Source organism: Pseudonaja textilis, chromosome 3 (genome assembly GCF_049901715.1).
Source record: "Pseudonaja textilis isolate UNSWEBS1 chromosome 3, rPseTex1.2, whole genome shotgun sequence".
NCBI lineage: Eukaryota > Metazoa > Chordata > Lepidosauria > Squamata > Elapidae > Pseudonaja > Pseudonaja textilis.
The window spans coordinates 52,084,712-52,100,330 of NC_141992.1; the positions used below are offsets into that span (position 1 = coordinate 52,084,712).

Genomic DNA, 15,619 nt, shown 5'->3' on the forward strand with positions numbered 1-15,619 from the left:
GAGAGCTGTTCTAAATTAGGGAGCTGTTATTCTGTCAGCATTAGTGAAAAGACAAAAAGGCGGGAGGGCTCCTTGGGAAGGTTGTTTCTCCGCTTCGCAGATGGAATGGAAATGTACTTAGGGAATGATGAATGGATGGGAATGAACCCCAAAAAATAGAAAAGGTTTGTTGGGAGAAACACTGGCAATAGATTACTACTACATTGATAGAAACTGCCACTGCTGTCAGTCCACAGCAAAGGTCTGTTTCAATTCAGGAAAGAGAGTCTTGCTGATGAGGGACGTCTTCGAGAGCACCCAAGGTGATTAGCTCCATTATCAGAGCAATATACTCCTCACTCAGCTTGATGATTTCCTATATCACAATTGAATCTCTGCATCTGTGTTCGTTTGAGAGCTGTGCATTAATTGTAGCTTTTATCAGCATATTTTTGTTGATTAGCAGCTCAGCCCTGCTACACTGTTTCACATCAATGCTTTCTGTTAATAACACAGAGCTTAGTTCTGAGAAAGCTCTGAATGAATCAAAAGCAAGAAATGCCCTCTGACATTTTCAGGAGGAAAGTAAATCATTTAAAGAGCTGCACTAGATTTAACTTAAATTCATTTTGTTTTGTTTTTAAAAGCATCTTTTTTAATCCCTGTAAATTTTTCTTAGAAAACTTCAGAGATTTTGAAGAGATGAAAGCAAAGCAAATTCCTCTCTTAATTAATTTCATACAAATGTCAGGGTTGTGTTCTGATGAAGTGGTTGAACTGGGGTTGATGAGTCCTGGTTCAAGTCCACTCTCTACCATGGAAATTGACCGGATGATTTGGGGCCAGTCATTTTGTTATGATGCAGCCTTAGCAACAGGATGGTTACAGGGAGAAATAAGAGGATGCAATGCTATGTACATCACCTTGAGCCCCTGAGAAAAGGCAAGCATAAATCTAACAAATATGTAAATAAATAAAATGTATAGAAAATCTATTTAATCCTAATAGATTTTATTTTCCTAAAATGTCCTAGATGCACTTTTAGATTATTCTCATCTGCTGCAGAGACTGGCTTAAAGTAAGCCTTTAGTTACAGGGACTGACATTTGTGCTGGTTTCTACTGCTATGTTCACCTAATGGAGCTAAACTTGAACAGTGAGGATGTAATTTACCTGCCAACTCTATGTATTCAGAGTAGCATTTTGAATTGGCAAAAGTTAGAAGTGTTAAGAATTTAAACCTTCTGTCCCTAAGACTTCCTTCCGTAATTAATTAGAATATCTTATTAAGTAATCCAGTGGCTTGGGAAAATCGGGTTCCATGCTGTATCTTCATACCAGCTGTGTTTATGCTGGCAAATGTGCCATGTGGAGCATGAAGCTTTGTAACTAATTTGAATAAGACTGGTTTATGTATTGGACTAAGCCATGTTGATGGACAACTTTATGTGAGATGGCTGATAGACTGCTGCAATTGGTGTCAATGGCCTTTCCCAACCTTTTCCTGGCGTCGATGGAGATTTAATCTTGGAAAGGCAAATAAGAAATCTTTGGAAAGCAAAGTACTCCCATTTCCCCTTCCCTCCTTCCCTTCCTCTTTATGTGTCCGGAAAAAATGTTATTGAAACTTAGCAAATCAATTGTTAAATGTTGCTGACTCATTTAGAACTATTTGAGGTGGCTGTGGGGATTTTAAGGGTCAGAAAGAATATAGTTTTCTTCCTAGAGGAAGAAAACCACCCATTCTTACTACCATCTAAAAAATGTTGGGAAAAAACCCAAACAAACAATATGGTGCTTGTTGCTTCAGGATTACATAACAGCCATAAACCAAAGGTTGCCTATCTTTACATCAGAGAACCACACCTTGGTAGTTTGTAGTTGTGGCTCAATATTACTAAAATCCATTTTTAATAACCTAATTTATGAACATAGATTTACCCTAGCTACTCTGGAAATGTGTACGTTTCATAAAATTGGAGTCATTAATTTAGCTCTAAAATAGTCAAGAATCTGCCTTATTTACAAAATGGAATCTAGAAGAATGGGGACTAAATCTAGTTTTTCTCCATCTTCTCCATTCTTCATTGCTTGTTTATTGTTTTCCCCAGATCATTCACCTTCCTAGATGTGCAGGTACATCTACATTCACTTTCCTAGATGTGCAGGCGCATCTACAGCAGGGGTGGGTTTCTACCGGTTCTGTCTACCTCTGTAGAACCGGTAACTCTGAAGAGCAGCAAACATAGAACTGGTTCTGTATCTGCTGATGTTTTTGCCCACCTGCCCGCCCGGGCCCTTACCTGACCTTTATTTCCTGATTTTTCAACTTCAGCTGCTGAACGAGGCACAGCTGCAGTTAAAAAAGCAGGAAAAGAGGGCTGTTTCAAAGGCTGCTTCTCTGCACACAGCATGCTGATGACGATTTACAGGTGCGTGCTCGCAGCATCCAGGGAAGCACATCATAAATCACCGAACCTTGTAAATCACCGAACTGATAGTTAACCCTGTAGTATCCCACCCCTGATCTACAGTGTGTGTATGTGCATGCACAGGTGTGCACATGCAAATGCGCTAAACATTCAAGGTGGCAACCACAACTGCAAGATTGACGTCTCATCCCCTTTTCATGCAGAATACATTTAAAAGGGGTAAAACTTTCAACATGATTGTGGACACCATCTTTCCTTTTTTTTTAAACCCTGCCTGTAGAGACACTTTTTCTATTAGCAGAGCTGATATGAGGTGCAAATTAAACCAGTGGCGCATTGGAAGCCAGGAGAAGAATGTGTTCTGCTCCCACCCTTTGTGGGTTCCATTTATTGATAATGGTATAGCCCACTTTAATTATTTTTATACAGTATTTTTATATTTCTTAACTGCCCATCTCCCTCCCTTACACACTATTGTTAAAGTATTGGAAATAACTATGAATATTTTTATGAAGTTTCAAACATCTTTAGTATATAAACTACATTATCTGGTTGAGATTCTAGCAACAAGCCATTGAACTAGAGCATTAATAATATTAGCTACTGCTATTTCGGATGGGTGCATTGTAACCAAAAGTGGCTTGCTAAATCTACTTGTATTCATGATAAAAGTGAGAGTCAGATACCTAACTTGAATCTCTTTAGCCAACATTTCACCCTTAAGTTGGTTCTTATGACTCAAAAGATCGCAGACTAATCAGGCGCATGTTGGGACAATCCACCCTATATGGTTAGCCTCTAATTCAGTGATTTATGAGAATCAGAACATTGAGTCAATTGAATAAACCATCGCTCAGGTATCATTGGGTAAATGTGCTGTGTGAATAGAGCCATAAAGTGCTAAACGTATCATTGGGTAAATGTGCTGTGTGAATACAGCCATAAAGTGCTAAACGAACATGCAATCCCGAAATACTTACTAAAAGAAAATGAATCAGTATATTTGCCAGGGGGAAGTTTCTGGATTCATGCCAAGGCTTCCATCCAAAGCTGTAGCTCAGAACATTCTTCCAGTAGTGCCAGCATTTTTCCAAGATACTATGGAGCCTGTTTAACTATGCAAAATATTTAACCACAATAGTTTCGCAAAAGCTATCTGAATTAGATCTTTGTGGTAGTATTTCCCAGGAGGTAAACAGTCTTCAGAAATGTGAGCCCACACAGAAAACAAAACTACACATTACACTAATGAAGTAATTAGCAACCATATTTATGTTTTATAAACCTTTTAAGTGCTAGGCACAGAAATGTGAAGGAGGGATGGCACAGGAAGAGATCTTTGACCTCCCTATTGGCTGCAGAAGCCTATGCAGCAGGTTGGTTGGAGTCCCCAATTATTCTTACAGTTCTTCGTTGCTATATATGTATATGATTCCAAAGTAAACTCTTGAAAGTTACAGCTCTATATATTTTTATTGGAAATAAGCTTCACTGAAAAATAGGCTGTGTGCGTTCAGTTGAAGCCTTAATAGTACACGTAAAGGAAGAAAGTTTCATCTATGATCTTGACTTTCTCCAAACTCAAATTCTGAAGTAATTATTAATTATCCAGCAAGGTGACAGACATTTCCCAATGTTAATGCAACATTTTTTATTTTTGTATGTAAAGTGATAACTACTTAATTAAAGGTTGTTGGATCCTCAGATTTTGAAGTATTCACTGATCTTATGATACAACTCTCACTGTGTTGTTAGATTAAGAAACAAATAAAAATGTGTGTTAGTCCTTTTTTTTAACCTTAAATTATCTTTTCAAATGTTTGATATCAGAAAATGATTTGGAAAGTGTTCATTTTATTTCATCTGATACTTTCTTTTTAGCTTCTTGACATCTGAATAAATGCACTCTCGCCAAAAGACTACATCATTAAAAGTTCTCGTTTGTAAAATCCATGTGAGATTCCTATATTTAGTATTCTTTTTTACTGAAGGCAATAAGATATGTAGATACAATCTGAATATGTCCCCTTAAAACTGAAATAGTGACATTGACTCTTGTCTGAGTTCAGTGGAATTTACTCCTAGAGAATTATATGCATGAATACTGAATATACACTGTCCACCTTAATGGAATTTATTCTGAGTAAACATGCATAATGTGCTGATAATAATCTCTTTTAGATTGGATCCATTTTCTAAAAGTTTGAAAAGCTGTTTACCTTATTACTGTACTTACATTTTAGTCTATATTGTATATACATACATACTGTATGTGTGTACAGAGAGCCGCAAATATATACACATATGAACATGCTTCTAAGGTCTGAATGAAAGAATGCTTTTTTGTAATGTTGCCTAAGCTAAAACGATCTGTTTTGGGACAATAACTTGAAAACAAAAAAGGTTGCTTCATCTTAGGCTTCCAGTTGCAATCCCAAAGTAAAATTTGGAAAAATTTAGAAACTGGTGGACATTCCTTGATCTTAGCTCTTTGTGGGAGTTTAAGGACAACAGCTTCAGTTTTTGTATTTCCAAGTATACTTTTTCTATACTTTGTCATAAGGATATTAACTTAGGCTATCAGTTTCCTATATGGTACAGTTGTTATTGTTTACTCAATTCACAATTTCTCTGGCATGTCCAGAACATTTATATCTAGCTCTTCTAATTTTCTTTATTTTATAACAAAGATCTTCTTAGGTAGATTGGAGTAAGAGAACAAATGGCCCAACATGGATTGGTAGAGACTTGAATGTGGGTCTTTGTAAATTGATACATTAAGTTTAACACTTAACTAGATGTATGTAGTCAAAATATGTGGTTGCATGGAATAATTTAGGAAGTTGAAAAAATTCCACTAGTTTATTGTACTATTGTAATTTTTATAACAATGCTGCAAAATAACTCTTTATTATTCTTGCGAAACATATGTGACATTGACAGTGGAATAATATGATTCTTTTCAAAGAAGAAATACCCCAGTTGAACATAAAGCTCTATTTTCTTTGTTCTCTTGACCAGAAACAAATTCTCAGGTTTCTACATATTACTCTTATCAATTATTAAGATAACAAATATCAAGATAGCTTTTGGGTAGCCTATTGTGATATCAATATCATATTACCCTTAAACATTGTAATATTATTGCCAAAGTTTACTTTTAACACCCAATACTTTTTCAATTTAAAATTTTCTGCCTCTTGCTGTTCGATACATTACCCCAGAGATATAAAAAGTACAAGTGGAATCATTTTTAACTATTTGCTAAAGTAAAGTGGTGTATGTGTCTCCCTGTGTATATGTGCATTTATTTATAATTATACTTTGTAATCTGTTCAATCGTTGAATTTGGAGCATATGAGGCTCCACTGTTTGCTGCACAATGCCAGATATCTTAAACCAAAAATCACTATTGAAGAATTAAAAGCTTTTTCACTTAATCACACTCATATGGAAAGCAGCCTGAGGAATCCCATTTTCAGGCACAGCTGAGCCTCCTTTCCAAGTAGTTGATGGAACTGCGAGCTTTCTATCTCCAGAATCATTATTTTCTTCCATCTTGTTTCATCACCTCCTGAACAAGTCCAGAGAAATTATTAAAATTACTTTTTTCCCCCATTATGATTGCAATTTGAGCTTTATTTAGTTTGTTTTGACTGCTGCGTGGGCCTTTCCCCCATTTTAGATGGTATATTTTTAGCTTTTGTTGCTATGGAAACGTATGACATTGGGACCAAGCTAGTCACAGATCAAGACAACAGACGCAATAGTCTCATTCTGTTTCCTGATTGAAAGTATGCTTTAAAATATTAACCTTTTCCTAGTCCAGTGGATGAATTATAAAGCTGCTACAAATCCTTGCTATCTGAAGAGTTGATATTTATAAAAGTAGGAGGAATTATGATACCTTTATTTGGCATATTCTCTGTGTGCCATGCTCCGAAATCTGTTCCTTATCATCATCTGAGCCCCAGTCCCTCTGTAACCAGAGCAACACAATCACACCGCCAGCTTGGGGCTAAAGGCTCCCCTATCCTAACATTCTGTATTACAACCAAAGGATTATCCTAAAATCTCACAATCAAAATATGGGAATGATGCCCTCTTCCATTATTATTCCTTAGCTGATACTATACTAAAAGAATATTCCCTGTTGTTCAAAGAAACAATCTGTGGATGCATTAACATGTAGCTATTCATTGCCCAAACCTCCATGAATTGTTTTCTCTCCTTTGAAAGCCAGTTAATTCAATGCCAGTAGGCATATCTGATAACAGAAAACTATTTGTTGGGTAAATTATTACTTCCTTTTATTGAGGAAAGTCTTGAATTCCTCCAGTGGTAACATTAATTGGATCACTTTAGGATCTAATATTGTTAGAGAAACTATCACATTTTCCGCATAGTATAAAATGGTATATACATCGCCATATTTCCCATGTCTAATATTGTTAGAAAAATTAGTCTGGTTCAATCCAAATATCTTTATGACTGTTTTTTCCAGATTATTCCCTTCTGTGTAAAATCAAAATTATATATGCTATTTCCCATGTTTGAGGTTTTCTTCATTGTGCTTGTTAGCAGTTCCAATAATTGCTCCTTAGGTTCTTTATAATATTGGTTGCTTTTCTTATATTTTTTTCCAGATTCACAACATCATTTTTGAGGGGCAATGAACAGAACTGGACACTTATTTTGAGTGCTGTCTCAGCCCAAGGCTTTTTGCAAGCACTTGATGATTATATTGGCAGTCTTATTTTCTCCTTTCTTCCTAATGATTTAAAGGATTAATGTGGGTTGACATTTTCATGGAACTGTTGATACTAAATTCCCTTTCTTGATCTTTTCTGATCAGTTACTGCCAACTCAGCCCCCACTTCTGTATGTATGAAATCTGAGGGCAAGAAGTGTTGCAACAGGATGCCATTGCTTTGCACTTGTTTACATTAAACTGGATTTTCAGCTTAAGCCCTATTCACTGGAGGTGAGGGATTTTTTGAAAGCTCGCTCTAATCCTTTTTTAGTATTACCAGCCTGAGTAAATTGAGATCATTGAAAATCTTGCCAACTTATCAACATTTGAAATAAAATAAAGCTGCAGTCTTAATGCAGTTAGACCCTCTTTTGTATACTTATCTAATTGAAAGCCTTTTATTCTCATTTACTTTCCATTCTTTAACCATTCTTTAACCATTACCAGCCCTAAAAGACGTATTGGTTGGGGGAGAAAACCCAATCTGCAAAGAGAAAAAAAATGCATGAAATCTGGGTGGGGGATGGGTTGATTTGATTATTAATGTAGGTAGTCCTTGACTTACAGTCACAATAAGAGCCAGAAAATTCATTGTGGTTCAGTCATTAAGTGGGACATAATGTGACTGCACCCAATTTTATGAACTTTTTGCTGTAAGTGAATCACCTGCTTGTTAAGCAACACCCCATACATCTACAACTCTCAGTCTCTTGCCAGCTTCCCCTTTGATTGTGCTTGTTGGAAGCCAACTGGGAAAGTCACAAATGACAGTCACATGACTGTCTGTAGGAAGCTGAAAGCTGTTGTTTCTAAGAACAAGCCAGAGGCCAAGTATCTGGATAATAGTTATGTGACTGCAAGGATGCTGCAACAGTTATATGTGCAAGGACTGGTTATAAGCCACTTTTCCCATCATCATCATTCAAGGACTTCAAGGACCACCCGTAAATATAAAACTGGAAGAAAGAAATTGAAGAGTTTTTAGAGGCAGATCCAGAGAACCAGTGAATACTTCGTAGTGGTTAAGATACTCAACCAGGAGCTGGGAGATTTAAATTATAGTTCCCCCTTAGCCACGAAAGCTCCTTGAAAATTATTCTCAACCCAACCTACTTCATAAACTAGCGTGAGGAAAGTAGGACCAAGAGCAATGCAAATCATCTTGAGATCCTGTACAAAAAGCTTGGATCTAAGTGAAACCTGGATGGCTTTTATGTCCCATCCATGTGACAATTGCCTTACTCATATGCACACAAGACATGTTCCATCCTCATTATAGTTTATTAAATATATATGCTGCCCAATTCCCAGGTACTTGTCATATTATTTTTCCCTCAAAAATCTATATCCTTGGATTGCATTTATTTCAGGTTTTGGGGCAGTCAGAGTTTTGTATTTGCCAATGACACTTGGTTTTCCAGTATTTTACTCGTAGACTGCTACTAAGGGAATGGTACATACTGTTTATGCTAGCAGTAAAAATCAAATGGCAGGTTTTCAATCAAGAAATTGAGGGGGAAATGAGTATAAATGAGTTTGGTTTGTCTTAAGATCTGATTGTGAAATTTGCCAGCAAACTATATCAAGAAAATGAAATATAAACACAGGTAGACCTGAATTACTGATTTTCTGAAGATTTTTTTTTCTGTCCACTATCAAATGTACTGAACATAGTTCAGATCTGCATTCTACATTATTCACAGTAAATTGTTCTCTTTAAAATCTACCCAAATTTCCACACTCAAAAGTACACATTTACTAAGCAACCCAAGAAAAGATTGCCAACCCCATTTTGGCTGCTTAGAAAACAGCCTTTAGTGGAGTTCAGCAAATTCTTTACTTGATCTCTCTGAATTGCTGTTTACCAACAAAATCACCTCAAGCTTGTGTGTTGTTGTTTTTTTTAAAAGGATTATTCTCCGTTTTTGGGAAGGGAGTAAAACTCAAGCTATCAGTCACTTTGAGCACATTTTGTAGAATGCAGTAATTGAATGAAAAACCTTGGAATCAGTCACTGGGCACTTAATGCTCTAAAACAGGGGTGTCCAACCTTGGCAACTTTAAGACTTGTGGACTTCAACCAGAATTCCTCAGCCAGCAAAGCCAGCAAAGCTGGCTGAGGAATTCTGGGAGTTGAAGTCCACAAGTCTTAAAGTTGCCAAGGTTGGACACCCCTGCTCTAAAAGGACACTCTTCTTGAATGTGAGTTTCCACCAGAGTGTGACTTGCCATTTTCAGGGCATTTGTGTGTGAGATCTAGTCCTATGATTGATAGTTGTGATAAACACCTCAGTTGTGTTTAATGATTTCAGTGAATACTCATTAAAGTTTTATCTTCTACAAGAATGATTTTTTTCATTGTTGCCCATCCCTGATAATCTTGTTGAAACATTGGGATTGTTTGCCATTTTTCTGTTTTGCTTTGCTTTTATAACATGAGCCTTTTCTATAAATTGCTGGTATGTGCAATAGTTTGGAAGTTTGGTTGACTTCAAGAAGCACTGAAAATATTGAGAAAGCAATTCTCAAGTCACAGAAGTGGGTGAGGAGATGTGGCAGAGTCTCTGCAAATTAGCTCCAAATGGAACTCAAGTCTGGTCTGACACTCCACTCATTCCTGTGCCTCTGAGAATTCAAATGTCACATGTCAGCATACATATCGCCACAGGCAATTTAATCACTGTCATTTTGCTAACAAGAGTTTAAGAAGCCACTAGCCTGGAGTATTTACTGAGAATAATCGGTGCCTGACATTGAAAATTGCATTGGAGTTAAGGGTAAAAGTGCCAATGTCCCGACTGTCTACTTGAGAACAACAAATACCTCTGGCGTCCTTGTAAGGCATATATTAAACTGTTGGGGTTAAATAATACCTATCAGACATTGGTAAGTTTTGTCTCAGAAGACTGTCCATTTATCAACATTTAAATGGTTCACATTTTTCCAATGTAACCCAGGCAAAATACCTGTAGGTGAAATACATGTGTGGCAACCTCCTTTCTTCCTCATACTTAAAGACAAACCACAGATTATATGCATTTATTAGAATAATGTGTATCTCATCTTTCAACTTCACAGAGAAACATATAAGCAACTAAAACATTACAAAAACACAGGAAAACAAAATAAGAGCTGATAAGAGATACAAAAAATCACATGTAACTAAAAGTTGAGAATTAGGATGCAGTGTGAAATACCAGAGCTGTTCAAAATTCTGTCTGAAGTTGTCTTCACTTGCCAGAAAAAGCTAAAAAAGACAGGAAATCAGACCTTCAGAGAGAGGAAATGCTTCCTTGGAGTATTTTGGGATGCCAAATCACGTGTGCTGATTAATTCTACACCTATTCATCTTGGAACACATAAAAATAACTTTCAATTTTATGTATTGGCAGGAAAGTGGTCCAAAGACACTAGGGCACAGACTGGATAGAGCCTGGGTTTAAAAGAAAATTATTTTGATTTCTGCCTAGATGCATATTGCTAACAGTGCTTCTTCATTTCCTCTTTTGAAATGGGAGTAATATACCTACTTTGTTGCATTCCACATCGGAAACCTTTTGGCCACAGCTGTTATCTGAACATTAATTACCATAACTACCAAGAGAACTCCTAAACTATGTGTTTAATTTCACGTGGGGGAGAATTCTATGGAAGAATGCAATAAACTCCCTCATTAACAAAACTAACTCCACCACCCAGAAAGAAAAAAAGGAAGAAATTATCTGCTTTGTCTAAATTAAGCTTTTAATGACTGCCTTCAAGCACATTCTGGGCAGCCATTTTTCCAACAGAACTGTGTGTCATCCTGGGCATCCCGACTCTCTGGATAAAGGAGATACTTTAATTGGCCAAGTAGAATGGTTCAAAGGAAGCCAAAAAGACTTACCTTTTAAAAAAATCTTTACAATCTATTAAATGGCTACTGAACTCCTTGCCTAACCATATGATGTTCTGTGTTCAGTCAGAATAAACATAGGCTGTTGTTTATCTCCTGGCAATTCCATTTTTTCTACATGACTTTGATGTAAACATATGCTTATTTAATACGTCAGTTCCAAGATGCTTATCCAGAAAAGGCTAGAAGGACAGTTATAGGCCTACTTGGGAGATTTTGTCCTATGTAGGGTAGCTGGAGTAATCTTAATATTCCCTAAATCCTACCTGGGTTACTTGCTCAGCTTTCTTAAAAGAAAGAATGTTATCTCTAATGCACAGCTTGACACTTTTTCATGTCAGTGGTTTTCTCAGAAGAAAACTGTAATAAGAATTGCAACTTGATCATCAATGTCCTCTTTTGCAGAACCATAAAAGTAGAGGTATATGACTGGGATCGAGATGGTAGGTAAGTAGCATTTAGTTCCTTGGATTTAGTCATTAAAAAACTACACTGATAAAAATTAAATGAAAAGAAAATGCAACAAGAGCGTGTAGCATACTTGAATTTATGGAGCTTGAGGTAAAAAGTCCTTTTGTTCCGCACAAAGGAGAAAAGACTTGCTATCCCAGTCTTCATATGTATTGAGACTATAATCACCAGAATTCCAACTGTGATGTTGAGAATGATGAGAATTATAAATCCAAACACATCTCTACATATATTATTAGGAAATCATTAGGAAGAAATTATAGTGGATTATAGAAGGAACAGATCAGATATCCAGCCCTTGCTTATCAATGGAGTCCGAGTGGAGCAAGTGGCCAGTTTTAAGTTTCTGGGTGTTACCCTAAAAGAGGACCTGACCTGGGGTGCCCACATTGCAGCCCTGGTCAAAAGGGCCCAGCAGAGATTATACTACCTGAGACTTCTCAGAAAACAACAACTGAATGAAAAACTGCTGGTGACCTTCTACCACTGCACCATTGAGAGCATTTTAACATACTGCACACCTGTATTGTTTGTCAATTGCACAATGGCAGATAGGAAAGCACTCCAGAGGGTTAATATCAGAAGATCATTGGTTACCCTCTCCCCTCTTTGGAAGAGCTTTATAGCTCCCACTGTCTTAAGAAAGTTAAAAACATTCTCAAAGATCCATCTCATCCTGGGAACCTTTTTTTTTTTGAACTATTACCTTCTGTCAGATGGTACAGAATAATAAAAACAAGGACAAATAGGCTGAAAAACAGCTTCTATCCCAGGGCAGTAGCTGGTTTGAATTCTGCTGTATAGTGCCGTGTTGGTGTGGTGTTGGGGGTTTCCAGTTCAATGTGTGAAGGGTGAAGGATGTGTGTTTGTGTTTATTTTCATGGTCATGGTCATGATGTGCACTGAAGATGGTGTTTGATTTCGTTGTACAAGGTGCAATGACAATAAAGTAAACTAAACTACAGCCCCTAGATTTGGAAAGGCTGGCTTTGCCTTATGAATCACTTTATTTAATAAATAGTCTGTTGCCTAAGTAAATGACAGAAGAATGAAAAGTAGACTTTGGGACATAATATTGAGTTAGAGGAATGGGAAAAAAATATGGAACATAAATCATAAGATAACAAAATCGGCAGCCTATAAAGAAAATCAATATAAAATGTTTTACTGCTGGCACTTGGTGCCCTCGAGATTGGCTAAGATTTACCCTAACCTAGATCCAAAATGCTAGAAATGTGGACAAAAACAAGGTACCTTCTATCACACATGGTGGTTATGCGCCGAAGTGAAAAAATATTGGAAGAAAATACAAAAATGGATACAGGATTTAATTGGAAATCAGATAGAATTTACCCCCGAACTATTTCTCCTAGGGGTAATTATAGGTAAATATAATAAAAGAATAAAATATTTGATGCTACATATAACAACAGCATCCAGAATAGCCTTTGCGCAATGCTGGAAGAAAGAACACATACCATCTGAAGGCCTAGTAATCAAAAAAATTCTCAAGTGTGCGGAAATGTGCAGGATGACTATAGAATTAAAAGGAAAAGAAGATTCTGAATTCTATGCAATGTGGGGAAAATGGTATGACTAGATTAGGGAAAGAAATAAGAAAAAGAAATGTATTATATAGTTGTAAAAAGTATAGAAATAGAACATATAGACAATAATGATATGTAATGTAGTTGTATAAGATGTGTCACAGTACTGTTTATTATTGATTGAGACATGTAAAAAAAGAAAAATCAATGCAAATAATTAATAAAAAAAGAAAAGAAACTCCATATATTGGTAGCTGGACCAAAAATATACAAATTAAGGAAGTGAGGAATAGGCAGAATTACCACTGATTGGCTATGACATTTTATTATTCCTCATCTTGGACCATCAAGATATAAAGAAATAGGAATCTTTGTTGTATATCATCTCTCACAATTTTATTTTCTATTAACAGTCATGATTTCATTGGAGAGTTTACAACCAGCTATAGAGAACTGGCACGAGGACAAAGCCAGTTTAATGTCTATGAGGTGAGTAGCTTCTTGAGATGCCCATTAATATTAGCATCCAAAGTTAATTTATATTGATGGATGACTGAAAAAAAAATGGTTGAAATGTTTTAACAAATTCTTGCCTTGAGCAAACAGCCCAATTTTATGACCCATATGGTCCTTTCTATTAAGACCCCTGCATTCTGTGTGCTTTGATTAAAATCATGTTTTTAACCATGTGTCATCACTCTGCTGAACACTAAATTCCCACAGCACTGTCTCATTTTTAATCTTTTCTCATCTCTTCATCTTCTCCTACTATCTTCTCCTACTGGTTTCTTACAATTTATCGATTGCATTTGTAACTTACAATTAATGATTGTAACTATGATTTATGATCTATGACCTATTACTTGCTGTTTATATGAACACTGTGAGCTTATGCACCAGAGACAAATTCCTTGTCTGTCCAATCACTCTTGGTCAATAAAAAATTATTCTATTCTATTCTCTTCCATCCCATTCCCAATAGTTACATACTCTCCTTGAACCACATTTTTGTACTTATGACAACTTTCTCATCAAAATAACTAAATTTTGATAAATAACCTTATCTCTTGCTGAATAATCCCAACACAGGTAGAAATACTGTCTTACCTCTCACAATCAGTCTATTTTAAGACCACAGCCATCATTTCCTTTTCAATGCATCATGTATCAATGTAATTTTTTTCCTCTGCTAGGAAAAAAATTATAAATATAAATTTTTCAAAAACCATCTACTATTCCTGAAATATTGAGGCTCTAAGCATGAAATGTTCATCTGGTACATTAACCAGTTTTTATAAATTCGGTGCCTCCAGAATTGTTGGCCTAAAACAAAGAAATTTTCTACCCTATAAATTGCACTTGGCTCCTAAAAATACTGTATACATACGTGTCGCATTCCTTGTATTTATAGAAGCAATATTTTTTCCATTTTTCAGTTGGGAGAAACAAACCCTTCAAATTCTCCCAAATCTTCTATTTAGACCAGTTTTAGACCATTGCTTCTATATATTACATTAGGAGCTTTCACAGTCCTCCAAGTAGGAGCAAAAAAGATATTTACGATCAGGTGTTCAAATAGAGAGTATTCTCTGAAGTATATACCTGTCATTTTAGATTACAGTCTGTTAGACTAAAAATGAACAATAACTTTTGAACATGACTTTACACTAAAGCCCTTCCGCTACTAAAAGACCAAGAGGTGTATCTGCTCTAGAGCTAAGCAGGTCATGGTGTAGATCTGGTTTAATATGCCCAGTTGTAGTACAAAACCATTGATAGGGCATTGGCAACCACAGTACTGTGCTAATTTCAGATCTCAATAAAAACATAAATAAGGGATTGTCAGTATGAGAGTGGAGAGAAGGAATTTCAGCCAGATTATGTGCAGTATCATAATTAGAATGAATCAGTAGCTTGGCTATTATCCAACTATATGATTACCAGGCTTTCTGCCCTATTTCTCCTTTAGGGAAAGCCATTTGAAAAACATTAACTCTATGCCTTGATAGATAGATAGATAGGTAGGTGGGTAGGTAGGTAGGTAGATATAGATATAGATATAGATATAGAGATATAGATATAGATATAGAGATATAGATATAGATATAGATATAGATATAGCATTTGCTAATCTTTTGTCCCAATTTGTCAGGAGCTCAAGAAATTATCATGGATTCTTTCCACTTTTTATGACTTTTATACATTTTTTGTCAGATATTGTAAAGTCTCAGTGATGTTTCCCCAATTACAATTCTTCTTCTGACCTAAAAATTTTCAGACTTTTCAGCCTGAACATTGGAATGGGACTACCTGAATTTTATGCAACAGTTCAGTTGCACTCTCAATACTGAGTTATATAAAAGCATTATAACATTGGCTGTTCTATTTTTAACCTATTTCCTGATCTTCCCAAACCCAGCGTTTGCCTTTTTCATTTCTGCGACTGCATGCTGAGATGATGTGGACTTTTTTTAAACCTATCCACCACAACCAAAATATCTCTTTCCTGTGGAATCACTAGAGCTTAGGCCACCTGTAAATG

General features: G+C 36.1%; 1 protein-coding gene across 3 annotated transcripts in view; it reads left to right on the forward strand.

The window, feature by feature from the left end:
• Positions 1-15,619, forward strand: part of CPNE5 (copine 5) — a 128,719-nt gene that overhangs the window by 85,026 nt on the left and 28,074 nt on the right. For all 3 annotated transcript variants that reach the window (XM_026716917.2, XM_087929726.1, XM_087929725.1), the window contains exons 11-12: positions 11,465-11,506; positions 13,491-13,566. In XM_026716917.2, coding sequence (XP_026572702.1) covers positions 11,465-11,506; positions 13,491-13,566 — 118 coding nt within the window. The remainder of the gene's footprint in view (positions 1-11,464; positions 11,507-13,490; positions 13,567-15,619) is intronic.